Source organism: Hylaeus volcanicus, chromosome 6 (genome assembly GCF_026283585.1).
Source record: "Hylaeus volcanicus isolate JK05 chromosome 6, UHH_iyHylVolc1.0_haploid, whole genome shotgun sequence".
NCBI classification, from domain to species: Eukaryota; Metazoa; Arthropoda; class Insecta; order Hymenoptera; family Colletidae; genus Hylaeus; species Hylaeus volcanicus.
This window is the reverse complement of record NC_071981.1, coordinates 24,283,906-24,309,373: the sequence shown is the minus strand read 5'-3', so window position 1 is coordinate 24,309,373 and position 25,468 is coordinate 24,283,906. Positions and strand designations below refer to the sequence as shown.

Below are 25,468 nucleotides of genomic sequence, written 5' to 3'. Positions count from 1 at the left end.
GTTCTCAGATGTAGAGTGCGCTTTAGAACAATTCGTCTTTTTACGCAGACGGTCCTGAATGCCTGAATTTCATTGAATTTGACATGTTTGCTTGTGTATAGTCGTGTTTACATTGCCAAAGGTTTTCCTGCACACAATGACAAAAACGTCAAAGAAGTGGTCATCGGAACGCATAATAAAGTTTTTGGAAGCATACGAACAATATCCATGCCTGTGGAACCACAAACTTCCATCGTATAAAGATAAAAGTAAAAGAGATGAAGCATTGAGAAAAATTGTTGAGGTTATGTCTGATCCTGAATTGAACGTAAACTCTGCAAAAGCCAAAATACGCAGTATTCGAAATGCCTATACATTAGAGCATCATAAAGTTTTAAAATCTTACAAAAATGGAATATCTGGAGACATATACAAACCAACGGTATGTTGGTTTTCTGTAGCTGATCGATTTCTGAAAGGAATTGTGGAAACAAGAGATACAAAGAATGCTTCGGCAAGTGTTTATACAGTTATTTATATTACGTAATATAAAAATAATTCAAATTGCTTCTTTCTGTCATGGTATTCTTTCTGTTAGACCAATTATGCTTGTCTAAAAAATATTAAAACATTGATATTAGAACGTAGCTTGCGTCTAATGTTGTTTAGGAATTGCCAGAGTTACGTGGATTACAAGGACATATTGAAGAAGGTCATGAAAATGAGGGAAATGAAACTTCTTTTCAAAATCATTATCATTTCGAGGTGGAAGAGACTGCAGCAGATAATCATACTGTCCATTCACTTGCATCATCCACTTCAAATCAATCAATCAAAGATCCTCAAAAGATAATAGCAAAAAGAAAATTTATGAATAATAAGCAAGATCACCCTTATAAACAAGGTAAATTTAGCAATATAGATGCTGTTGTTCAAGCAGTCAATACTTTGCAAGACATAGCACGAAAAGCAGATGCTCTTCAACCAGCAGTCGATGAATTTGAAGCCTTTGGGAAATCTGTTGCCGCTCATTTGAGACAACTTCCTATAACCATTGCTTTAGAGTGCCAGTGTGACATATTACACTACTTAGTTCAGAAAAGATTAGGCCAAAGAGCCTCATTTACAACTATGGTACCACCTTCACAATATTCTCATTTGGTTTCACCTTCGTATTCTTCACCAACTACCTCAACCTCAACTTCATGCTCCTATTTAATAGAAGACACATCTACAAACAATGTCATTCAACCATCGACAGATGGACAACAGTCTAGTATCAGTGACTATGAAAGTAAACATACTGTTCCAAAGCTTGAGATAATGTGAACCATGTCAGTTTCACATGTTGTAAGTTGAAATTGTAAATGATACATAAATGAATTATTACTCATATTGTACTAAAGTATGAAAAGAAAATTAAGAATGTATATAAATCGTGGATGGGCACATGTATGTGTGTGTGTGTGTGTATATATATATATATACGTACATGTGATGTACTGTATATTAGTTTTCTATAGATTTAGAAAGCACCTGTTTCAAAGAAGTAGGTGGCATAAAGGTAGAGTGGATTTATTTATTGAAAACACCATTTCGGTTGTTTATTTTTGAAGTCTCGTATTACAATATAGTAACGTCGACATTTTTACAGCATTTAATAAAGTCTTAATGTCAAAAATAATTATATTTCAATACTTCCAATACTAGCTCTTTCTCTGGGATTCAGTACTTAGCACACAGCAAAAAAATCTATATAACAATGAATATTTTTCCTGAATTTAAATTATACGGAAATTCTTGTAAAAATCGTATGCAATTAAATGTATTGAACAAATTTAAACATGTTTTTAAAGAGTTATTTACATGGACAAGATACTTTATTGTTCTACTTTATATGTGGTCGTGCTTTGGCTTTTTGTCTGGAACACTGAGCATGACTATGGGCTCGTAAGCTGTTGAACACTTTATTATTTAATTTGACATCGAATCCTCCTGTGTCTCCTGTATGAATACCAGGAGGAAACTGTAGAACTCTACAGGCATTTATCCTCGAAGACATTAGCATGTCATGTTTTGTAACAATCTGAGATCCTTCACCTAGTTTCTTATATCCACTACGAGGAATTGAAGCATACTCCTTTTCTATACTCTAAAAAATATTAAACATATTCTTAGTGCTACATTTATAGATAAAAATTTATGTAATTGTACACTATGAAATGCTCACTACAAATCGATCAAAATCCCTCTTTGTATCTTCAATATCTGTACTATCTTTCTCATCTTGATCGTTTGACAAAGACATTCGGTAGTTTGTGTAGGTAATATTAACTATAAAAAGCAAAAAACTTCAAACTCACCATATGAATAATTAAAGATCACCATTACCTTTAGAATCGCGGTTGAACTTTTCTTCTGTGCGTTTCAGCATTAAATCATGCTGCTTGTTGTATTGGTCTTGCAACATGTGTGCAATCACTTCGTCACTGTCTGTGTCATTGATTTCAAATATTGTGCAATCTTGAATATTTACATCTTTTGCTGGTTCAACCTTACACTTCCTTAGTTCTCTGTCAATGGATATAATTCTTATTTTATAACTATACTTAGAACAGAATTGATGTACTTAAATTAATTGTTTGTTGCTTACTTTTCTTGTAAACTGTTTGCAAGTTGTTCAGAAGCTATCTCTAATAAACTGACTGGTCCTTCTATTGGTTGGATTTTGGCCCACGGAGTCGACATTTTTAACAATAAATTAAATTACGCGTCTAGAAAAAAGTGCTATAAAGTATACGTTGAAAGTATTTTTTATTACCTATCGTACCCAAGTCAAAAACGATTTTAAGCGATTACATACACAATTTTTAAATGAAATTATTTTTTCAAAATTTTCTCGATTCGTTTTAATAAAATTCTTACAATTTTGTTAGATTGTTTAGTTGACAATTTCTTTTCTAGTAATTTACGACTCATTCAATCACGTAAATGTCATTACAAGATTATTCAAGTCAAATTCACCATTTTTTGTTAATAGAACAAAACAAGAAAGAAGTGGCACGTACCTTAAAACTACAAGAAGTAAATTGCAAAATTTGGAAGACTAGACAACTGATAAAAGTTTGAGAAGGTTCTGAAATCTGAACAGACGAACAGAATACAATAGACTCTAATTCTAAACGAGAGTACACTCACACTAAAGGCAACTCAAGTACATTGAGGTGTACGACGTGAAGTTCAACCAATGTCAGTTTCCAACAATATCGATAAGCACTTTGCCCAACTTTATCTATATGTACAAGTAAGTACTTTTAGGCAGCTTATGTATGTTTATGTAGTCAAAGGATAAGTAATGATAAGTATGTTTGATAAACATGTTAAAAATACCAACAAAAGATAAAGGTACTACATTCGAGGTAAATTCAAGAATCCTGTTCTCTACCGTTATATTGACAAATAAAAGTAATACTTTCAACTATATGTGACATAAAAACACGCAAATTAATGTTTTGAAATAAATGAAATATCGTGAAATAAATATTGAAATAAAAGATTAATACATTTACGGTATAACAGCAAAGTTCTAAAGCTAAAATATTTACGTCGGTTAATTTAATTATAAATCGCGTGGTACATCAAGGTCTTAACCTAAAAAATATGGACAGACGAAGCTATATACAAATTCATTTTCTTTAGGAAACGAAACGATAATCATGGACATGCTCACAATTTCTTACAACTTTAACACAGTGTTTTCATGTGTCATGATTATACGATTACTACCACCAATCATTTCATCTGAAAACCCGTAAATTGTAGAATAAATTCATTCCACTTAACAGGTGGTACTTTGACTTCTCGTTTTCCTTTTGCATGAAAAATTTCGAAAAAGGTTCTTCTTTGTTAATGCTGTACTTAGAGATCTAAGAGGTTTTTTAAATAATAGTATTTGAAGAATCTTATAGTTTTATTGCTTTATTTGCTTATGAAATTATCAACACCACGTATGCATACACATTATACGAACAGATAAAAATGTACTCTTTCATGGAGATACAAAACATCCAACAATCCTTCTACTGTAGATCAATAATGAAAGTAATTATGGTTGCATCGAGAGTAACATAGTGAAATACGACATGCAGGTTTTAAAAGTCTTAAAATAAAAACGTTTTTGTTATTAATTCATAATTATGTCAGGATGTAAATACTTATTTATTTTCTTGTATTCATATTAGTACTTACCATTCCAAAATTTGCTATGTTCATTTTATAGAGTCCACCTGCAGTCAATTCGTATGGTTCTCATTTGTGTTGTGAGTAGTATTTTTTGTATTTTCACAGGAGTGTCATACCAATATGAACTGTTCCTGTCACAACAGTCACAAAACATCGTGTTTGATTCCATTACTTCTGTGATATTAAAATATTGCTTTTTAAGCATTCTGTAGTTGGGAATGTCAAATACACCGCTTCCTCGTCTTTCGTTATTCTGAAGCTCTAAATATTCGTTATCTCGTTAGTTGACGTTCATGTAAAACCAGAACTGTGATTATTTTTTTAACAGTAAAACAATTTTTCATCGTAATAAAAATTAAAGGGATACATTTTAGAAGGCGCCGAGTTTCTTGAAATTACATGTTTATTAAATTTTACACATGAAATGGCATATTGCGGCATCCAGGAGAATTCTAAGAGAACTGCAGAAAGTAGAAAAGCACCAAATCCCGCGCAATACACGTCATTCAACGAAACATACATACACAACGAGATTACATTTACGCACTATATCAAATTTTCATACAATTTATTCAAATATGACGAATCTTACCGATTGTTTTCATTTTTCTCACGTTAATTACCTCGATACCTTTGACGAAGTATTCGTCTCGACGCTGCGCCACAAAAACAATACGCTAACTTTGCAAAGTATGAAGCTCCTTAACGGATCCTTTATACAAGAATCTTGTTCCGTATCCAGAGGATTATCCACTCGTCGTTGGTCTTCGCACTGCGTAACACTTCTTTACGAGTACAGAAGACTTCGACGAGTCATTGAAATCTTTATGGGGGAAACGATTTTAAGGGTATCCCGTACATTTCTGATTGTGGGAACATAGAAATGCGAGCCACTGAGACCAATCATTTTCTTATCTACCTGATATTCGACCGTAATTGGAAAAGGGTTGTAATGCACACCTGTCAATCGATCAGGTCCCGTATGATGAAAATCGTAAGTCTATGTAGGAGAAAAAGCAATTATTCTGTCAGTCATATGGTAAATTATATCGTTGCCTGCATCTTGGAACCACTGTCGATAGAGATTGTGGACTTGTGTGAAAGACACATCAATCATCTTGTCAGAGGTAATGCGGCGGGGGCTGATGATTCTCCATCATACCTTGCCTCGAAACGGTGAGTTATTTGGGAAGTTTCGACTCGCATATGCGATGGCATATCGAAATGGGTCTCAGAGGCGACGTTTCGAGAATGTAGGTAGAGATATGCAAAGAGAATGCAACTATAAAAGAATTTTTCGACTTGCTTTTGCACGTAGAATCTGTTCTGCAGAAAAATCCACATTTATGTTAACACTGTACAAAGAATGAGAGGTTTTCCAAATAAAAGTGTTCGAAAGATCGTACAATTGAACGATTTTATTCACGTATAAAATTAATCAACAGCATGTACACGTAGAAATCGATAACAAAACTATCCCATTCAGACAGGAATTTACAATTTTATTCGGATACAGATCGACTAGTCCATTTGACGCGGATCGAAAATATAATTCATCATTCTTGCATAGAGAGCATCATTGTGAAATACGACATGCACGTTTTAAAAGTCTTTAAGTAAAAACATTATTGTTTTTAATTGGTAATCATACATCGAAATAATTACTCACTGTTTCGTTATCTTCGTATTATTACGCACCATTCCAAACGTTTCTACGTTCATTTTATACAGTCCACCTGCAGTTAATTCGCACGGTTTGCTGGCTCTCATTTGGATTATGAGAAGTATTTTTTGTATTTTCACTGGTGCATTATACCATTCGGAGTCGTACCTATCGCAGCAGCCGTACGTGATTACGCTAATTTTCGTTGTACCTTTATTTTTAAAGTGGCCAGTTTTATTTTCTGCCGACTGAATACTCACAGGGTTCGTGCTAGATATATACTTTGATCAGCAATTATCTGTCCAGGTACGCTGATGTAGAACAGATGAAAGTTTTGTCCTATGCAGAACATACCGAATCTCATTACTTGATCGAGTTCGCTCAAGTGCGTGGCAGCCTAACGAACAAAACCTAGATTCATTTAGAACTACATGCAAACAATACTATCGCAGAAAGCTACTCTTACTTGAAAAGCTGTGACGCTGATACCGATCATGTTCAACCCAACCTGAAGTAAGAAATTCTGTCGGTTCATATTGTCCAGAAACGCTGCGAATCTTCAATCATAATAAAAACAATTAATCAGCCGAATTGCATAAATTTTTCAAACTATTCTTTCCAAATTTATAATTAATTGCTACAAACTCGAGTGCTTTGTTGTGCGCAACGACGCATTGACGGACTTCTTCAAATCCAATGTCTTCCGAAGCTATTCCTCTTTTACCCATATCTTCTGTCAGTTTTCTAATCTTACACCTGGACATTTAATTTAATTACAAATGATCTAATTGTGCGAATTGAATACTATGTCTAGTAGAAAGTGAAACTCATCTCTGCTCCACAGGGTATTTCGTTTAAGTCGGAATGTTTAAATAACTTGTGAAGGGATAAAGGGTTATTAAAAAATATTTTCACAAGAATTATTTGGCACAAAGATGGATGTTATGTAAAGTAAATTATTTCTTCGTCCAACAGGAGTGGATTAAAAACAAATAGATTTTCGTAAATGGAACCTTACATGGTTTCATACATTGAGATAACATTTGTATAGACACGTTATAATAAATTATTTATTATAAGAAAAACCCTAAATTAGGGTTTGTAATCAGTAGATTTAAGCTATGCTAATCTAGCACCCAGTACATCTACTTATGTGTATTTACCCGCAAGCTGCAAACAATCCTGCAGCATGATGAGCTATGGTCATGTAGAAAGAATCAACACCGACTATCGGTAGCACACACACGGCTGCAGATATTGTCGCGTGCCAATACTTGGAATAAAAATACTCATCGTCGCCCACAAAATAGTAAGCTTTAAATACTGTCTGCCGTGGTCGGGTTTCGTTCAGCGGCATAATGACATCCAATGCGGGATTCAACATTGGAATCAATACGAATAGTGTCAATAAGAGTAATAAGTTACCTGAAAATTATTCGATAAACAGGGTGTCCCGTGTAACTGGAACAGGCTGTACACCTTAAACGGTTCGGAGTAAAAAAAAATGTTACGAGTATAAATTACACGGTGTTGGATGGTGCAGACATGCAACTAATTCTATGCACTTTCGTGCATTGGTGCATTAAAAAAATGCAGCTACACTTTTTTTAAAAATGGAAACCTATATTTTTGACAACACAGATCGATGAAGTTTCTTGTGCTCTGCGTAAGAGTCTTATTATTAACATACATATGCCCTAAACTTATTCGTTATCCACCATCCGACATTATTTAACTGTCACTTATAACATTTGTTTCTACTCCCAACCGTTTAGGATGTACATCCTGTTCCAGTTGCGTGGAACACCCTGTATATGTATACCTCACACATAACAACACGGTAAAGATGCTTACACCTGTATAATAGGGCAATTTTACTTCCTGTTTTGGTCATATCTTCCAGAACGTGTAAATCACCGCTAAGCTCCAATATCTCCCAGTCTTTTTTCACGGAGACGTATAATTTTTGTAACTGCAACAATATCAACTCCTATCGCTCTAACGCATTCGATAAATTTCTAGTGCAATAAAGAGTATACGTACGTCTTTTCTGTTGAGTTGGAGGCTCATTAATTTTGTAATGCTAATAATAGATGTAACTAGATGTGGCATACACTCTATGACTCCGTTCCAATCCTTCTCACGTGACGATACGTGTATTTGGAAATACTACCAAATTCCACGTTTCAATTGTTTAATAACATTCTTCGATCTCTGAATAGGATGTTTTACTTACCGTAGGCAATATGTAACTAACGAGAGTCCCAACTATCAGCGTTGCGATAAACTTGTTCACGAAATTCGACTGAGATGGATGTTGTCCCGTAAGTATGAAATACGTTTTAAGCAGTTTATAATACGGAATTTGAAATGCATTTGCTTCTTGTGTCCTCTGAAAAGCTGAATGTTAGGTATTATAATTATAATTGATATGTCATAATTGTATCGTATATTAATAAACATAATCGGTTACGTAATTATATAATTAGTAGATTGCGAACGTTTATGTATTTGTAGTAAGTGAAAAATATGTGAAAATGTATGAGGATACGCATAAATACAACTGTGTATAAAATATCGACGATAAAATACAGGCTACACTGTTAAGTATGAAATACGTTTTAAGCATTTTATATTAAGGTATTTGGAATGCACTTGGTTCTTTTTTCTTGTCACTCGGAGAAGCCGAATGATAGGTATTATAATTATACACAATATATCATAATTGTATCATGTATTAATGACCATAATTAACGTCCACGTTTGCCAGTGGTCAGAATGTAGCTTTATATAATCCATTTAAATATGAAAAATTTTACCAGCTGATGTCATTTTTCTAACATAGATTCCTTTAAGATTTTTTAAGAGTATGCTCCGTGGTAATGGAACAGTTCAAATGCCCTTACAGGGTGAGCTGCTTGTTCGCAATCCTTTATGGAAGTATCCTGTTCCGCGTCGACGAGAGAACTATCGACTCACACTTTGCACGGAGGAATACTTTTTTAGGGATTCACGGGGTTTAAAAGATCGATTGAAGTAGACATTGCGTGTAAGATTCAATTTGATGATTATGCTTGATTATATAAAGCGTATCGTTTAAATTTTTCATTTTGAGAGGCACGCGCGTTCTGTATCTCTGTCATTTTCTTATCTACTCCGTATTCGTGCGTAATTCGAGAAGGGTTGTTACGTACGTCGATCGATCACTTCATGCACGGTGAAAGTTTGTAGTCCTAGGAGAGAACTTATTTACTCTGTCAATCAAATGCTAAATTATAACGTAGCATGAATTTTCTAGAAATTTTCCTGAAACCATCGCCGGTAGAGAGCGGACACGTGTTACAGACAATGCGTTACCAATTTTGTTAGTCATTATCGTGGGGATCCCATGCTGTCATACTGATATCCGATATCGTCCTACTATTGTCGTGAACAACCTCCATTTGTTTCTTTCGCTTCTTCGCTCCATTCCTCATTCCACCCGATTATTTGTATTAAAATCTGGAAGTTCGAACCGACGTGTACACAGTCTCTGTCTCTAGTACGGGACAGCATGGAGTGGCTTTATAAAATGCCATCGAAAAATTGTCGTGTAGCTAGTCTTAAAATAAATAATAAAATAAATTCTTTCGATGAATTCCGAACTCTCTGTACCATGGAAATTTGTGATCGAATACAGGGAGTCCTGTCTAAGAGGCATCGGCAGTGGGTTATACTTCTTAAGGAGGGAAGTCTACATCGGACGTTCCGAAAAAAGGTGCACATTTATGATTTTTTCGTTGTTTAATAGAAAAATTTCTGGTAATAAGTTTCAGGATACTCGAAAGAACGTTTCTCAGTGCGTGTGTCGCAATGTTGCGCATTTAAGAATATCTTATTATAAATTAACAAAGTTGCGGTGTTATGGATTTTATACCATTTCAAATCTGTTGCAATACCGACCGGCCAATTCGGAGAGATCACGTGCCGGGTCTACTCCCTCAACTGTTGGACAGTTCCACGCCGGTAATACAGATGGTTCATGGTAACCGAACATGATAAGCGTATTTGAATGTGGGATAACCATTCGAGACACTGACCAAATCACATGCTGATAACAGATGGTTATAAAAAGCTCTTAAACTTTAATTACCATCAGTGGATACAAACTATTTTCCCACTCTAGGTATTTCTATGTCTAAAATTTAAACAAAGGTATAAGAAGGAGATGCATGAACTTAGACTGTATGCTCATATTGTTTTTAAACAAAGAAACATTTTTTAATCAATCTTAGTAATTGAAGTATCGAGTAAGGTTACGTTGAAAGGGCTTAGGTCTCATATGTCAAAAGATTCAAGCGCCTGAACGTTCGGATTGATGTTAGACAAAATGTAATCCATGATTATGATTACGTAGCGATCGGTAACGATGATTAAGAAACGAGATGATTCAGTTACAATACTTGTAAATAATTAGAAAATACTGATTCGTGACTGCGGATTGTACGAATGTAATTAACGATTAGCGATTAGTTTGATAACTATGCCTAACTCTGTTTCGGAACATTGGCGATGCATTGCAGACGACGTTCGACTCCCGGGCAGCCACCTGTCGCGCGCATGCGCAGTCGCGGTAAAACACCTCTCCGCTCGTTCCGAGTGTCAGTGTAAACCAAAATGGCGAGCGAGACAAAGGGTCGTGACAGCTCTCGGCGCGTTTCGCTCGTGTTCTCGGATTTCTGAACGGGACGCGCGCGACTATGTGATTCACGTGACTGATCCAGCTACGAACGGTGAGTTGTGAACGATGATTTACTTGTGGCGAGTATCGGCACGCGGTTATTTCGGACATCTTCGTACGGACTGGGCACCCTTCTGTTCTCGGTGGACAGTAGCGGTGTGACATTGACGTTAACCGTTTAATCAAGGTGTTCCTGCGATTCGTCGTACACCTGACCCGTTTACCGTCTAACGTCGAATGTCCACTACTCCTCTTAACGCAGACAACGGGGGAATATCGCTGTTTTGGGTGTGTATCGTTTGATTGTTAAAGAGAGGGATCGAATGTGCCCCTTGTCGAATTGAAACAAACGATATAAATAAGTGTCGTACCAATAAGCATAGTTTATTCGACCAACGAGTTATTTCTTAATGTGACAAGAAAGGAGCAGTGTTCGATCAAAAAAATGTGAACAAAAACACTTCGACTTGTAACGACTCGCAGCGATCGAGACTTCTGTCTCGCGCGAGCAATTTTCTATTTTACTTTCGCGATTTTAGTCACTTTTAATCTTCGTATCGGTTCTTACCAATACGAATTTTCTAGAAGTACGTATACTTCGAAGACAAATTTAGCTTGTGACTGATTAAGTATATCGAAGAGCATCGAAAATTATTGGCTGAAACCAGTGGCGTAACTAAGGGTGAGCATCCGAGGGTCTTCGAATTCAAGGGGTTCCCTGTGTAACAAACGAAAACTGACATAATATCAGTTAATCTTTGATCAATTTTCTATACAACAATATACGTTTTTTTTTTTTTTTCTTAAATATTCTATACGAAAATTTTGTTTGACCTCATGAATATCGCTTTGAAAATTTTATTGGTTATGTATCGTTTGGTTATGTATCGTTACCTTTTGCACAATATTTCAAAGAGAGTGATAACTTCACCAAAGGATTACACCGATGCTAGTTACGCCCCTGGTCGAAACGATGAATAAACTAGGTATGCTTGTTTGTACTACATTAATTTATATAGAAGGAAGGATCGTTCGACGAGTGTCGATTATTTAGTTTCGCTGAAAGTGCGTATATGAACTAAACCGAGTTTCTAGAAAAAAAAACGATCTCGTTTAATTTATAATCCTATGGTCCTAAGGGTACCGAAATTAGAAAATTCAAGGTTTAATACCAATCTAAGAACTGTCGTTAGTACAGAGAATAAAACTGTAGAGAATAAAGTAACTTAATTATTATCTCATCAGTTTTTGGCCGAAGCTTCTACGTTTTTTAAATTATTATCGCATCACGTAAATTATCACATAATTTATAGTTAATTTCTTCCTTCGTAACGTCGTAAGTCTAGATACGCAGATCTAACTTAAAGATTATAACACATGTGAGAGATATCGTTAGTCATTTCGATTCAAGAACAATGCCAGAGTCGTGTTGTTTATAAGAATTCGAGCGTCCTCTAGTGCCCTATCGTAGAGCCGCCGTTAGTTCGATGTTTACTCGCGATGACATTAAATGTGTGATATTTATTTTCATCGCACGGTCGTGTCTCTTCATCGACGACGTCGGATATACCCGTGATCACGGGATTAGGGTCGTTGGTGCGTTAACAGCTTTGCACGTGTTTATCAAAGTTACTTTGGATCGCCGATGTAAAATGTCAAGCTTCTACAAATTTACTTCGATACCAAGTCTTTCTACTTAAAAAAATGTTTCGTATTATTATTTCAATCGTGAGTACTTGCTCGTAAACTTCCTCAATCCAGATGTAAAACGTCAAGCTTCTACAAATCTACTTCGATACCAAGTCTTTCTACTTAACTCTACTTTCTACACTTCGTATTATTATTTCAATCGTAAATATTAATGCTGAATTGTAGAAATTTTACAAACAACTTCCTCTATCCATCGCAGATAGAAATCGTATAATTTGTAAAGAAAGATATCGCTCTATCTGTAATATTTTGAATATAGTAATTTATTTATTGACAATGTCTACTGTAATTAAAAAGCTCCGTCACAGATCGGTCCTGTGGCGCAACGGATAACGCGTCTGACTACGGATCAGAAGATTCCAGGTTCGAATCCTGGCAGGATCGGAACTTTTTTTCTTTTCATTCTTTCATCGTTATCTTTGTATCGCTTCGTTATTATTATCGCTTACGAATTAGTCCAATACGATTATTTTTCAGCGACCATCTTCTCGATTGAAATATAATAAAACATTATATCAATACGTTAAAGAACTAGAGAAGAGTGATGTTTTACCGTTAGAGCTTGGTTTAATTTTGTATAGGGCTCCTGTTAGAATCTTAATTTTCACATTAAATCCGGATTAAGTCTGACACGTAATGTACATACGTATCGAGCTTAACCAGAAACAGGAAATTTTTCGCAAACACGAGCAGAACCGTCTCCCTGAAGAATCTTCAGAAATAGTACGCATTCCGAACGGGCCAAGACGATGACCCGTACACTTTAATTCTCTCATTGCGTTCCTCGCCTCGAAAGTTCACCCGGAAGGTAAACAGTGATGGTTCTTGATCCTCTTCGAAATTCACTTCGAAACCGACCGTCATTATTCTACAGCGTGTTTCATTTCAATCGGAACGGTTGAATATCTCATAAGGGGATGAAGCTATCACGGAAATGTTATCGTAAGAGTCGTTTGGTTCAAAGGAACAAATTATATGGAGTAAATAATTTCGGTGTAAGTCAAACGACGAGGGAGTTTTAACAAGCAAATTAATATTTGAGATGCAGAGATCATGTATTATATTTTATTGAATTTATCTTTCTAGTCGAAGTACTATTTTATTTTAATTATACAGCGTCTTTTATTTAACATACGGTCGGTGTAAGTATTCGTACAGCAACCCATTTGAAATGAATGGTTCCTGTACGAATACTTACTACACTGTAGATTTTAAATATTAGATGTAGAAGTGAATTCTATGCCTTTATATTCAATCATTTATAACTCTGATTCAAACAGATCTAGTTGCTCATCATTTTGGTATATCAAAAGGCCAACCTTCCAAGTCCTCCACCTGAATATTGTTGTTCTTCTATAATTATTATAATTATCAATTAAACTTGCAATCTGTCAGAACAATAATAATAAAAAATTGTTTCGATCCGGGATCGACTCGATGATAAAAAAAAAAATTCGTATTAGAAGGCTAATGCTGTACTGACCACGCCACAATTGCTTCCGATATTAGTAGTTATATTTCCTCTGATAAACAGTAGTAATCGTTTCAGTGTTGTATGTCTTATCAACTGTAAACCGTCTGCCCCCAACACTATGCATCGTTAGTTTCAGTTCTCCTTTACTTGCCACTGTAGACTGTACAAAGGCTGACAAAAAAGTCAACGTCACGCTCGGTGACTTCTGCTTGTACGCGTTAACGATTGCTTTTTCTCCTTTGAGGTTTGTACTATGACACGAATACCTACGAACAGTGTAAACACTCTCGTTTCTTTCGGTGATACTTGTAAACTTGGAAGTAACGCGCAGCATGCGACTCCTTCGTGGCTCGAGTCCATTGTTTCCTATCCACGGAATCGGGATCCTTATCCAGGACGGGGATACAAGTGAAAGGGAACTTCTTTCGTTTATCTCTCGGCGCGTACAATAGACAATAGCCCGTTTGCAGAAGTGCATCGTGAAATGGCGCGTCCTTTTCTCCGTTACGTCTTCTTTCCATCGTTTCGAGCTATCCCGCCGACCAAGAGGTGGCGATTCCTCGATCGCAGCTATTTACGCTTCCTTCGTGTACTATCCTTCTGTCGTGCCACGCGACACTACCCTTCGTTCACAATCATTTCTTCCCTGTTTGCAGAGATAGAATAAATTCTGATTCTGATTTAAAAATATTCGCAATAGCATACAGCAAATAAACCAAATATTAGGCGCGGAAATTAATTCTGTGCCTTCATATTCTAATAGATTACAATTACACTCGACAATTATAATAATTAAAAGAATATAACATAATAAGGAAAATTTCGTGGCTATTAAAGTTCGCGTAGATGCATTGCAATGGTCATCAGGTTGAGACTTGGGCCATGCGTACATTTGTAACAGAAATCAGGATTCGAGGATTTAGAAGGATTAATACACGAGAATGACAAGTAACTATATTTGTTTGAACTAGAGTTATAAATTATTGAATGTAAAGGCATAGAATTCGTTTCTATACCAATAAATTAAATATCAAAGTCCACTGGTAGTTGGTATTCATATATTCGAATGATATTCAATTCGAACTCGTGCGGCGCGTATCGCGCATGCGCGCTTGGACGGTTAATTGCGCGGTTAAGTTGTAAAAATCAGAATTTATCGAGGATAATGAGGTTTTATTAAACGGCGAGGAAAGCGAGGGCTCCGGCTTTCTCGCCAGTTTTGCATGATCGCGAGCGTGACTACCAGTTGCGTTAGAAGCTTTCGCTTTCAGAAACATATACGTTACAATTTATTAGCCGGTCACGACTGGAATACCCGCGTGTGTCGCGGGACTCGGCAAACTGACGCATGCGCCTTTACGTTTTCTCTTGCGATCCACGGACTCGAATCGTTTGGCCATTCAGAAATGCCTTTTATTTTACCGAAATAAATTTTAAAAAATCGTTACTCTTAATCGAGCAAACCGATTTTAATGATCAAAGAGAGAAACTGCGTGTCTTTAGGCGAATAATTTTTATAATACGATATAAGTCTATCGAAAGAGTTTACTTCCTGGTACCCTTTGGCGGAAAAATATGCTAAAAGTTGCCTAATTTTCAAGAATTCGTAACTCTCTCAAAAATGAACATTTTGGCATCAAAACTTTTTTTCGTTGTAGATTTCACGTAACCCTACAAAAAACATATAGAAAGTTTTTCTCTAAGGTGAAAAAGCCAATTTATTAAAAATGAAAGGATATAAGAAAGAATATAAAAAAGATTGAGAGTAAAGTTCACGTTATAATATTTGCAAAATGAAATAAATTCTTACTTAGGTTCAATTTTTGTAGGCACGTTCGCGAAGATTTTATTTTGCATAAAGATGTCCACTAATCACTAATAATAATTTAGTGAAAAATTGTATGGGATAGAGACATTTGTTGTATCGTTAAACGTATTTAATAAAATATTTATTTACTGAAATTATGTAAACAACGTTATACGGTGGCCGATTCTTCTTTACACTCGTTGATGTATTAGAGGTTCTCCGAATACAATGAAACTAGTACTCAACGTGAAGAACTTCGTTAAAATAATTAATAACAACGCGCGCAAAAGGAGCCAAGTAGACTTGCCACTGCGACTCAAAGGGTTGCACACGCGTTAGATAAGGTAATTTGTTTCGGCATATTTCCTCCGTACAATGCGGTCACTTCATTTTAACGTAACATTAACTCGTACTTCGACACTCTCCTGCCGAAAATATTGTAAACGTTAAAAACATTTGAACTTGAATTCAAAGTGAACTCAATTACGTTTATATCGTTAAATGTTAATAATAACACTGTACGTTAGCATTCGTTCCGTAAATCGCTTTTAAAAATAGGAGGCTGTCTTTAAAAGAGATAACGGTATAATTATTTACTCCGTTAATAACAAACCTTGAAGTACGTTCAAGAGACAAGGTCACCGAGTTCATGAAAATTAAAAGTAACTGACGCCGGTCATTCGTTTCGAAATTATATTTATTACGAGATAAGAGGAAAATAGTGGATAATTGCAAGTAATTTTTAGTTAAAATTATTCACTTGCCGCTAATGCTTCGAACTCGGAGTCAAATGTGCTCGTTATCCGCTTATACCCTTTAAGAATTTGTTCGTTTCGACTGAACGCGTCGCGACGTCGAGGACGCGCTAGTGATAATTGGTTGCCGCAATAACGAATCGTCTGGCCGTTACTAACGAGACACACCGTTCGCGTTAATTGTTTCCATCGCGTGCACTGTTGTCCGTGCTTTAGCACGTTTTGTTTTCCACTGTACCCACCGTGACTTGCGCTGAAAAATCGTCCGTCACCATTGCCTTTAAAATTTCTCCTCTATAATCTAATATGCACATACGTAGATGTGGTATTTTCTAGCATACATGTTATTAGAAAAGGTCTTCAGAAATTACATTTATTTACGTTATACTCGGGTTGTTTTATTCGCAGTAGGCCTATTGAAAAGATCAATTACAACGATACGATATTACAATGAGTTTCTGTGGAGTTTACGTTATGCTCTTCTCTGTGCTTGTTACTCTCCATTTCGTTGGTGTTCGGAGTGTATTTATGTTGCACTTTGACGAAAGAAAAATACAATAAAAAAGACACAAGTGCAATATAAGGTATAGATAGTTACAAGTACAAAGAGAGACATAAATGTTGTTTGAAATTTTATAAAATTCTAGAAAGATAAGTACCAGGGCAAAAGTAAACATACATATGTTAAGACTGTAAGAAAAATGTTTTAGTCGGTATTGTGAGACTCTGCTTTCGATAAAATTCGAGAAAAAGAGAAATAAAAATAATGGAGCAGAATTGGGAGAGATGGATGGAAAACTGAGTGAAATCGGACTTGGATAGGGCATAGCTCTTCGACTCGGCATAGCGCTGAGTAATGTTTTGTACGAGCATCCGACTCGGGGTAAACAGGAGTTAGGAATCGGACGCGATTTGGAAGAATGGATGAATAAGAAAGAAATCGGGGAAAAGCTCGGTCCTATAGTGCTGCGCGATAAGCGATTCATAAACGACGGAACGCGAAGAATAAAGATTCGTTTTCGTCCTTCGAGGCTCGTCTCGCAACCATCGACACGGTTGTTGGGAAAGGGAATCGACGCTCTTCTGGCTCTTAAGTACACGAATTAACGTTCGTGCGATAAGCGGAGAAATTAAATCTGAAATTATTCCCAGAGATAAAGCGCCGGCAGGCGAAGGTTTCCGAGCGGAATAGTGTTTACAAACATTCACTCGATGGACTAGCGCTGTAGTCATTGCCAGCGAGCGTCGTAATTACCAGCATGAAGGTATTACGTCGCTTCGCATAAAGTTTCGCTGCTACTGTACTGCGTTTGAAGCTAATTATTCGAGGCACGAATTAAATCGTATACAGGTCAGAGAAAGACAGTTTGAAAAGAAAGGATTTTACAGGTGTAATCGAGTTTGTAATGTAAAATATCCCCGTCGCCATTACTATTGGGTTGTCCGGAATGTTCATGCCTATTTTTAAGAAAAATTCAAAGACATATTTGAAAATTGATGCATATATATGATGGTTATATGTATAATGGTTCAAATAATAACAAATATAATGGGTCAATATATATATACAGGGTGTCCCAACTATGTTGTAACAGCTTGAAAGGGGTGGTTCGGGAGGTGATTTGAAACAACTTTTTCCTTTGCAAAAATGTCGGATGGGGCTTCGTTATGTAGATATTAATAAAAAAAAGCCGACCAATCAGAGCGCGCGGATACCGTTGGAGCGGCCGCGGTAGCGAAGGCTACGCGCTGAGCGGCCGCGTCCAATGTCCTTCGATGCACGTCGAGCCACTTGTTCGCGCACGAGAGCGGCTACCTAGCGCGTAGCCATCGCTACCGCGGCCGCTCCAACGGTATCCGCGCGCTCTGATTGGTCAGTGTTTGTCCGTTAATATCTCCTCAACGAAGCCTCGGACAACAATTTCGCTAAGGAAAAAGTTGTTTCAAATCACCCCCTGAACCACCCTTTTCAAGGACCTCCAACATTTTTGGGACACCCTGTATATTATATATACATATATATATATGTATGTTTCATTATGTTTTACGAGGAGTGCGACGAGCCGGAATCAGTATGATAAACATAATGCATTTTGAATTAGGAGAGCGATAAGATAACATTATATATGGGCCAATATAATACATAACATTTTTCGAAGAAAGAACAACGAAGAAAGAAATAACAATAGCGTTGTTCTCATCGTGACGAAATCGGTCAGATTAGATAGAAGGTGTAGCAATAAACTCCTATGGCCAGTTTTAAACTACGATCGAAGTTTTCTTGAAAGAGTTGCGCAACGCAGCACGGCAACGATTCTCAAACTTCGCGGTGCGATATCGCAACGGTTTCTGTATGAAATCGATTGGAAAAATGACCAAATGCACTTTAAAACATACCTACGATATTCTCAAAGTTAAACAAAAAATTAGGAAATTTTTTTTTTTCATTCTGATTGAATATTGCGAACAAATGTCACGCACTTTCTTTTTAGCTCGTGTTGTATAATTTGTTCGGATGAAAATCGTAAGTATCACTTAATTCCCGTTCGGACGATCGAGTTCGATATCATCGCATCTCTCTCGGACGCAGAAATCTCGTTACAAACGCCCGGGGTTCTAATTGGATTAATTTGGATACGTCGTTCCAATTCGGCATCAAGATTTATCGAGTTACGCGCGTGCACGAAGACTTTCAAACTAGCGCGATCGATGGTTGTAGTCGTTGGATTCCGAGGACGTTGAAACTCATTCGCGCCGAACGTTGCTACTCGGGGCTGGTTTCAGTTTCTATTCGAATGCAGATATTCGCGACGGCTCTGCAAAGTTAGGAAGGATTGAACGCTCTCGAAGCGCGAATCGCTACTCGTGTTCAGCGCGCCGTGCCGATTCCCGTCGAAAGCGGAGATGAGCGGCATTCTTATCCGAATAGAAATTTCGAGTAACGAAGAAAAGGGTAATACCTCTTTTTCCCGTTATTCATTGAATGAGAATTGGAGCTTGATGACATCTCCAGTTTCATAAATACACGTTATGCGTAGAAATTAATTCCGTGCTGCTGTATTCAATAATTTATAATTCTAATTTAAACAGATATACTTGTTCGTCATTTCGATACACTAAATTCGGTACACTACACAGTGGCGATGGTACATAGAATTAATTTCTACACCTAACAATAAGATTATACACATTGAGTATTCGAACAAATTCGTGGCGTTTCTTAACCATTTGCATGATTCAATCGCATCATTCTGTGATTGGTCGACCACGGCGTGATGCATATTTGACATATTTGACAAAGTATTTATTTCGGCTTAAGCAGTTAATTTCTGATTAGACGAGATGTCGGCACACGTTCGTCATAATTATTCTCGCATAAAATGGGAGAAAAAGGAAGGAACAAAAAACGCGATCGTTTCCCGAGTGAAAGCACGAGGCAGAAGTGCGCGACGGTCGAATCCAGGAAAGAAAACGGTTGGTCAGTGAACCAAAACGAATTTTTTAGCGGTGCCGCGAGAGAGACGAAGGTAACAGCGCGAAAGTGAGGAGAATTTTACAAAGCGTGGCGCACGACCGACGCGACGAGGTACCGTTGTCTAGGTGTTCGTATGACACGTCATGACGCAAGGACGCACTGCTTTCAGTTTAGCTGCTTCGCTTTAAAGTTATCCCCCACCATTGTCTCTGTGCACTCGTTGCAAGTAACGCGTCGTCTAAACTTCGTATATTTTCCAGCGTATCCTCTCGAAAGGGATCTCGAAGGGGAAAAAATAAATGTGCACAACTTTTATGGAAAAAGACAGAACTCAATTTTATTTCACGCGTCCGATACTTAGCGTTTCTCGATCCATCTCGATCGTTACTGGAAATTACGCTATTGTTGTAACAAAATAAGAAATAACAGAAATTAGAAATTCGTTTCGCGATCGGTCGTCCTGTAAGCAACGTACCTTTTGTTGCGAAATAAACTCGATATACTTAAATTATTCACGGTGGGTTGATTCGTACAGGATATACCCTACCGTGGAATTACACCAACGAACGCCGCGCGTTACGTACAATTAGTAGATCGGGTATCGCGAAACTCTGTACCAGTTTTCACTCGTAATCGCCGCGGGACGATAAACATCGTTGCCACGAAATTTCGTCTCCCAGCTTCAACACACAATTCACCTAGTTTTCTCGCTTCCGTGACCGAGATTCTCACGATCCTCCCGGTTAGAACGCGATGCTTATCGTTTCTCGGTTGCTCGCCACCGGAGGATGTTTGCACTGAATCAAGCAACCGAGGAGACGAGAAGAACGTTTTTCCAAACTAGAACCGGTAATAAGAAATAATTGGACCGTTCATTGCACGAATCGATTAACTTCGTAAAACATAAAGTTGAGAAACGTGACGAATATGTGATGCGATGGTATCTGAAATAAATTATTTATTATTCAATGGCCAACAAAATTTGGTCGCTTAATCCCGTTAATCTTTATTGACGGGGTTCTTTATTCAGGAATGATATTATATTGGGCTGTCTAGAAAATCCATGGCGATTTTTAGTAGGCGGTACAGGTCTGAATATATCGGAATGGCTGAAAACAAATAAAATGTGTACATTTCTTAACAGGTGGAAAGGTTGTGGACCAAAATGGTACATATATCATTCAATAAACACGTATAATTCAATAAATATAAATCGAAATTCAAATATGCCTTTGAATTTTTCTTAAAAATAGGCATGAACTTTCCGGACAATCCAATGTATATAAAAAGTTATGACCGAGCATGCATAGCTGTAACGATACGCGTAGCGTGTCTGGCCATTATCTCATTCTCCTTCAGCCGCACGAGTACGCGTCGTGTGTCTGACCATTGTCTTATTCTACTTCGGTCCATTAGACGGAGCGTCAAAAGTCAAAACTACGTCGGCCTACATCAGGTTCGTGGACTTGTTCGCGGGGGCTCATCCCGACCCACATGACCGCGAACGCGTTAACGATCACTTGTTGCGAGCGGAACCCGTCTTTCTCCGGAAGCAGAAACCCGGAAGAGACGATAAAACATCCGTGTTAGCGACGTCGAGAGGGAAGCAGTCGGTGTAACAGTGCTCTATGACGCGATCGCTGGAAGAATCGTGCGAATCGATCTCTCGGGCATTACGCTGAATCCTACTCGATCGTCTCTCTTCTCTGCCCTTTGTTCTTGTTGCTTCGTTTTGAAGAGAAACGTTCGAGACACTGCGAGAAAGTTTGAAGCGACGGAACGCATCGATTCGGAAAACGAGAAGAGTTCCTATCTTACGTATTTTTCTTTTTTTTTTTTTATATTTTACATTTCTTACACAACAAATGTCGCATCAAATATTCGATTCTAAACAACGGCATCGAAGCTTTCGACGTAAAAATATTTAGAATAATCAGATTCATAGATAATTATGTTCGTAATAATTTAGAGCAGAAACAGTCTGCTTTCCCGCGAATTTTCATTTTTGTCGGATACGTGGTATCGGAATGAACGGTTGCTCCAAATCCACGATCAGTCACCTGTCTTCGATCCATCTTTATCTTTGTTCTCTCACTCCGTCTGTTTCCGGTTTTCGTCCCTAATCGCGGCGACCGATTAGAAATGATACACGCTTACCCCGATCGCAATCCAGAGGATCGCGAACTTTTGCCTATTGTTAATAAAACTGCCGTTGCGAATAAAAGTTTGCCCATCCGTGATGCGATGCGTCACTCTGCGTCAGCCTGCGCTCGACTCGCGAATAGTCTTACGGTAGTCGGTGCAGGGTCGGGCAGAGGGCAACCCGTCGATTGGGAAACGTGATTAACGAGCAATTAGAGCCCGTAGTGTCAATCGCTAAAATTAACCTTTGCTCGAAGCGGACCGGATTGCCTGTTAACAAACGGCAGAAAGAGAGAGAGAGAGAGGGAGGGAGAGAGAGATCCACTAATCAGTTCATGGCCATTAGCCTCGGAAGCTGAAGCAACGCAGCGGCCTCCGGCTGCTCGATAATGCACGCTCACGCCTATTCAGTTCGTTGCGTGCGAGACGTCGTTTTTTCTGCGGTTTCCATTTCGCGACGCTGTAACGCGAGTTCCGCCGTACTCTGATGAAAAACCTGGGAACGTTGTTGCAAAACTCACCTAGTATCGATTCGGAACGTGGTCCATTTAATAATGTTCAGATTAGAAAGGAAAAAGTCTATTTAATAACATCAGTGACACATATGTAGTACTCAGTGACGGGCAAAACCCTAGGTTTCGAATAAATCTGAAGTTTGCCGATACGTTTGTCTCGTCTCGTCTTTCGAACATTTTCCAGAGAGAGAAACGAGACAAACGCATCGGCAAACTTGAGATTTATTCGAAGCCTACGGTTTTGCCCGTCTCTGTAATTTAGACCATATTATAATACATGTATAACCTAAGAACAACATAATTCGTGAAAAGTGAAAAGAATGTTCTCTACCAATCGGAAGCGATCACGAGGAATCACGAGTCACTGTGAAAAATCACTGTGAAAAATCACCGTGATTGAATCACGAGTGATTCAAAAGTAGCAGTTCGCGTCACCTCTAGTAAGGATGAGTTAGTTGCGAATAAGTAGGCAAAGAGCGCACACGGTGTGCAAGCAAGAGAATAATAAATAACGAGGTATCAAAGGGAACTATAGTAATTATTACCACCGGTCATCACAGTAAGACTCGAAATGGACGGTGTTTGAAGGTACATGGAAGTTGTCACACCGATAAAATCTACCTTTTTTTTTTTTTTCGTGATAAACAAACTACACAAGATACCATTCAAAGATTTCTGAAAGATGTTGACACTAGCACGCGCACATGCCTACGGTCCGGCGATAGTGGCCAGGTAAATGGGTTAAGTAAGTAAAGAAACGATAAATCTAAACGGCTCTGTCTATAATAGCGAAATTCTTGTCCAGTGTCTCGTTACACGTGTCTCCATCCGTTCACGAACCAACAGTCACGGTTATCTCGTCAGCCAGAAAAATTGGATATTTAAATGAGTAATCGGTGACTGGTCGTCCAAACAACAATCACGGTTACCAGAGTGACTCATCTCGAGAAACGCGAAGGAAAGAATTTTTAGAACGTTACGGAACCACTCTGTGGGCGTTTCACAGCCCGAATTTCACGTAAATATTTCAGTGTCGACTTTTATTCTATAGAACAGCGACGATAGAGATAGATATTAGATCTTGCTACGAAACCTAATCCAAGCAGTACAATATTCACAGCTTACGCAATACAAACTTCGAGTAAACAATTTTTTGTTTAACTTCTAGACCAGTTTAATGCTTTAATTCTGGTTATACAGGGTGTTTCGTTTAAATCGGAACGGTTAAATGTCTCGCGAGGTGACGAAGGTATTTATTTGTAAAGAAAAATTTCTTCGATACACATAAATCGTACGAATACTTCTTGGACTAATCATATTTGTCATTTATATCATAATATCGATAAAAATATACAAGGTTCTATTTAAAAAAAATTAATTTGTTCATTATAGGAGAGATTTAACAAACAAATTATTTACACCGTACTATTTTTGCCTTTGTACCAAATAACTTTTCTTAAAACATTCTTTTGATAGTTTCGTCTCCTCGTGTATAATAAATAACAAATTCGTTTAAAGCTCTATTTACAGTTTAATTGACGTATAATACACCTAATCACAGTTATAGTTTATTTATTCGTATCGTACAACATATTCGATACAACATTTCCATTTTTATTTGTTCATTCCGAAAAACTCAATTTTTACTCGAGAAGTAACGAATCTATGTACGATAGTTTGCTTTTTATCTTCGGCTCGAAATTTATCGCTCGAATAAAAGTTTCGCACATCTCTGGCGCCTGAACGAGAAAAGTTTTCACCTGGATCCCCTGACAAAGCGAGAAGCAGGGACGCACGAAAAAGAATCTGGTACAGTTAGTCGTAGACCGGTCATGCTCTCTTGACTGTAACCAGTCGCACCTGGATGCGCCGCGACGTCAGGGTGCGCGAACGATGTCGCAATTTTCCCGCCTCTGGTCTAGCCTCGACAAAGATGCCGGAACAAACTCCGCGTTGCCGCTCCCTTTCCGCTCGTTTGCATCATTTCACGTGCCCATACGGCATGATACAGTTCCTCGCTCAAAGATGGAATTTTATCATCGGACCATAGGCTTGCGTCACGTTGACAACTGGGTGGACGGTACATTTAAAACAGTTTTTCACGTGGAGTAAAACACGCGATAATTAGACCGCGGATCTTTATGCATTTATAGGAAATTTGAACGTGCAAGAAACTACAAAGTGCAAACGATATGCAAAAATATAAAAAAGATTGAAAGTAAAGTTCATGCCATAATATTAGGTTGTGCCTAATTTGCGTCCATTTGCGATATATTCAAAGATGTACGAATTTAACTTTCAGCAGATTTAAATAATCACATTCAAGGAATAATTGATTCAATCCCTGGGAATGACGATATTGTGACGTAAATGTTTTGCGTAGGCGAGGCCGGTAAAGCTTGAAACGTTGATCGAATGAACGGTCCATCTAGCGTTGGCCAACCCTCGTGGAAGAGTACCAGTCGGAAGTTATTTCAGAAAATCGTTCAGCTTTGTTACGTTCCTGTGTCGACCCGAGACATTCGACTTATCGATCGTCGTCGGCAAACGTTACATAAAAGCACGCGTTATCTCGATGATTCATGCAGATAATAGAGCAAACGTCGGACACGCAATGCGAATTACATTATTGATGCGACGACGAGAATCACGAGAGAACGTAACGCGCGAGTGCAACATCCTCCTGCTCTTACAACGTCGGTCCGCCTTCCTACCGCGTGCCACTTCGTTTTTAGACCAAAAACGCTCATCTCCCATTGATCGCGTTCCACACGCTCTCTCGTTCGCGGTACAGTCGCGAATCAGTTCTTCGAACCACCGCTAAAGCTATTCGGATAACTCGACATGAATATTTTCTGAGTATTCGAATACTACGAATAAACTTCCTAGGTATTTAAATACTCCGACAAAATTGCACTAGTATTCGATTACTATGAACGAAACTTCCTAGGCACTCAGATGCTACGAATAAACTTCCTAGGTATTT

The 25,468-nt window shown here is 37.8% G+C and overlaps 4 protein-coding genes and 1 non-coding gene across 9 annotated transcripts in view; 3 read left to right on the top strand and 2 right to left on the bottom strand.

The window, feature by feature from the left end:
* The first annotated feature begins 5 nt into the window (after nt 1–5).
* LOC128878745 (uncharacterized) lies at nt 6–8,707 on the top strand. Of its 2 annotated transcripts, XR_008457474.1 has the most exons (4): nt 6–493; nt 649–883; nt 3,020–3,283; nt 8,126–8,707. XR_008457474.1 is itself a non-coding variant. In XM_054127218.1 (2 exons), exons 1-2 carry the CDS (start codon nt 137–139, stop codon nt 1,306–1,308), a joined length of 1,017 nt encoding a protein of 338 aa, XP_053983193.1. In that variant the 5' UTR covers nt 6–136; the 3' UTR covers nt 1,309–1,404. The 2 variants fall into 2 exon arrangements, 1 of the variants encoding a protein (XP_053983193.1); XM_054127218.1 differs by lacking the exons at nt 3,020–3,283; nt 8,126–8,707 and having other exon boundaries at nt 649–1,404.
* On the bottom strand, nt 1,554–3,201 carry LOC128878748 (serine/threonine-protein kinase RIO3-like). The gene is made up of 5 exons (XM_054127220.1): nt 3,048–3,201; nt 2,633–2,753; nt 2,371–2,552; nt 2,210–2,313; nt 1,554–2,131 (listed from the first exon to the last, which is right to left on the bottom strand). Exons 2-5 carry the CDS (start codon nt 2,725–2,727, stop codon nt 1,868–1,870), a joined length of 645 nt encoding a protein of 214 aa, XP_053983195.1. The 5' UTR covers nt 2,728–2,753; nt 3,048–3,201; the 3' UTR covers nt 1,554–1,867.
* On the bottom strand, nt 5,704–9,360 carry LOC128878570 (uncharacterized). Its single transcript, XM_054126857.1, has 10 exons — nt 9,285–9,360; nt 8,121–8,284; nt 7,928–8,053; nt 7,739–7,856; nt 7,048–7,309; nt 6,530–6,640; nt 6,351–6,441; nt 6,145–6,281; nt 5,920–6,052; nt 5,704–5,831 (listed from the first exon to the last, which is right to left on the bottom strand). Exons 1-10 carry the CDS (start codon nt 9,358–9,360, stop codon nt 5,778–5,780), a joined length of 1,272 nt encoding a protein of 423 aa, XP_053982832.1. The 3' UTR covers nt 5,704–5,777.
* A 1,142-nt stretch (nt 9,361–10,502) lies between these two features.
* Nucleotides 10,503–25,468, top strand: part of LOC128878744 (uncharacterized) — a 21,026-nt gene continuing 6,060 nt past the window's right edge. For 2 of the 4 annotated variants that reach the window (XM_054127217.1, XM_054127216.1), the window contains exon 1: nt 10,503–10,656. Coding sequence is in view for 2 of the 4 variants with exons in the window: in XM_054127214.1 (XP_053983189.1) it covers nt 10,842–10,892 (51 nt within the window). In the remaining 2 variants the exon portion in view is untranslated. Of the gene's footprint in view, nt 10,893–25,468 lie in introns of all 4 variants that reach the window. The other 2 variants (XM_054127214.1, XM_054127215.1) reach the window with 2 other exon arrangements.
* Nucleotides 12,626–12,698, top strand: Trnar-acg (transfer RNA arginine (anticodon ACG)). The gene has a single exon. It is a non-coding gene; the product is annotated as a tRNA-Arg (tRNA).

What these genes read in the sequence shown, in the direction of transcription:
- LOC128878748 (XM_054127220.1), bottom strand. Translation starts at nt 2,727, where the DNA reads ATGTCGACTCCGTGGGCCAAAATCCAACCAATAGAAGGACCAGTCAGT. An exon ending in GTTCAACCGCGATTCTAAAG is followed by an intron (nt 2,314 to 2,370) that starts GTAATGGTGATC and finishes TGCTTTTTATAG; the next exon opens with TTAATATTACCTACACAAAC. An exon ending in GGGATTTTGATCGATTTGTA is followed by an intron (nt 2,132 to 2,209) that starts GTGAGCATTTCA and finishes AATATTTTTTAG; the next exon opens with AGTATAGAAAAGGAGTATGC.
- LOC128878745 (XM_054127218.1), top strand. Translation starts at nt 137, where the DNA reads ATGACAAAAACGTCAAAGAAGTGGTCATCGGAACGCATAATAAAGTTT. An exon ending in GAGATACAAAGAATGCTTCG is followed by an intron (nt 494 to 648) that starts GCAAGTGTTTAT and finishes AATGTTGTTTAG; the next exon opens with GAATTGCCAGAGTTACGTGG.
- LOC128878570 (XM_054126857.1), bottom strand. Translation starts at nt 9,360, where the DNA reads ATGAGGAATGGAGCGAAGAAGCGAAAGAAACAAATGGAGGTTGTTCAC. An exon ending in GCGCACAACAAAGCACTCGA is followed by an intron (nt 6,442 to 6,529) that starts GTTTGTAGCAAT and finishes TTATGATTGAAG; the next exon opens with ATTCGCAGCGTTTCTGGACA. An exon ending in ATATATCTAGCACGAACCCT is followed by an intron (nt 6,053 to 6,144) that starts GTGAGTATTCAG and finishes CTGCTGCGATAG; the next exon opens with GTACGACTCCGAATGGTATA.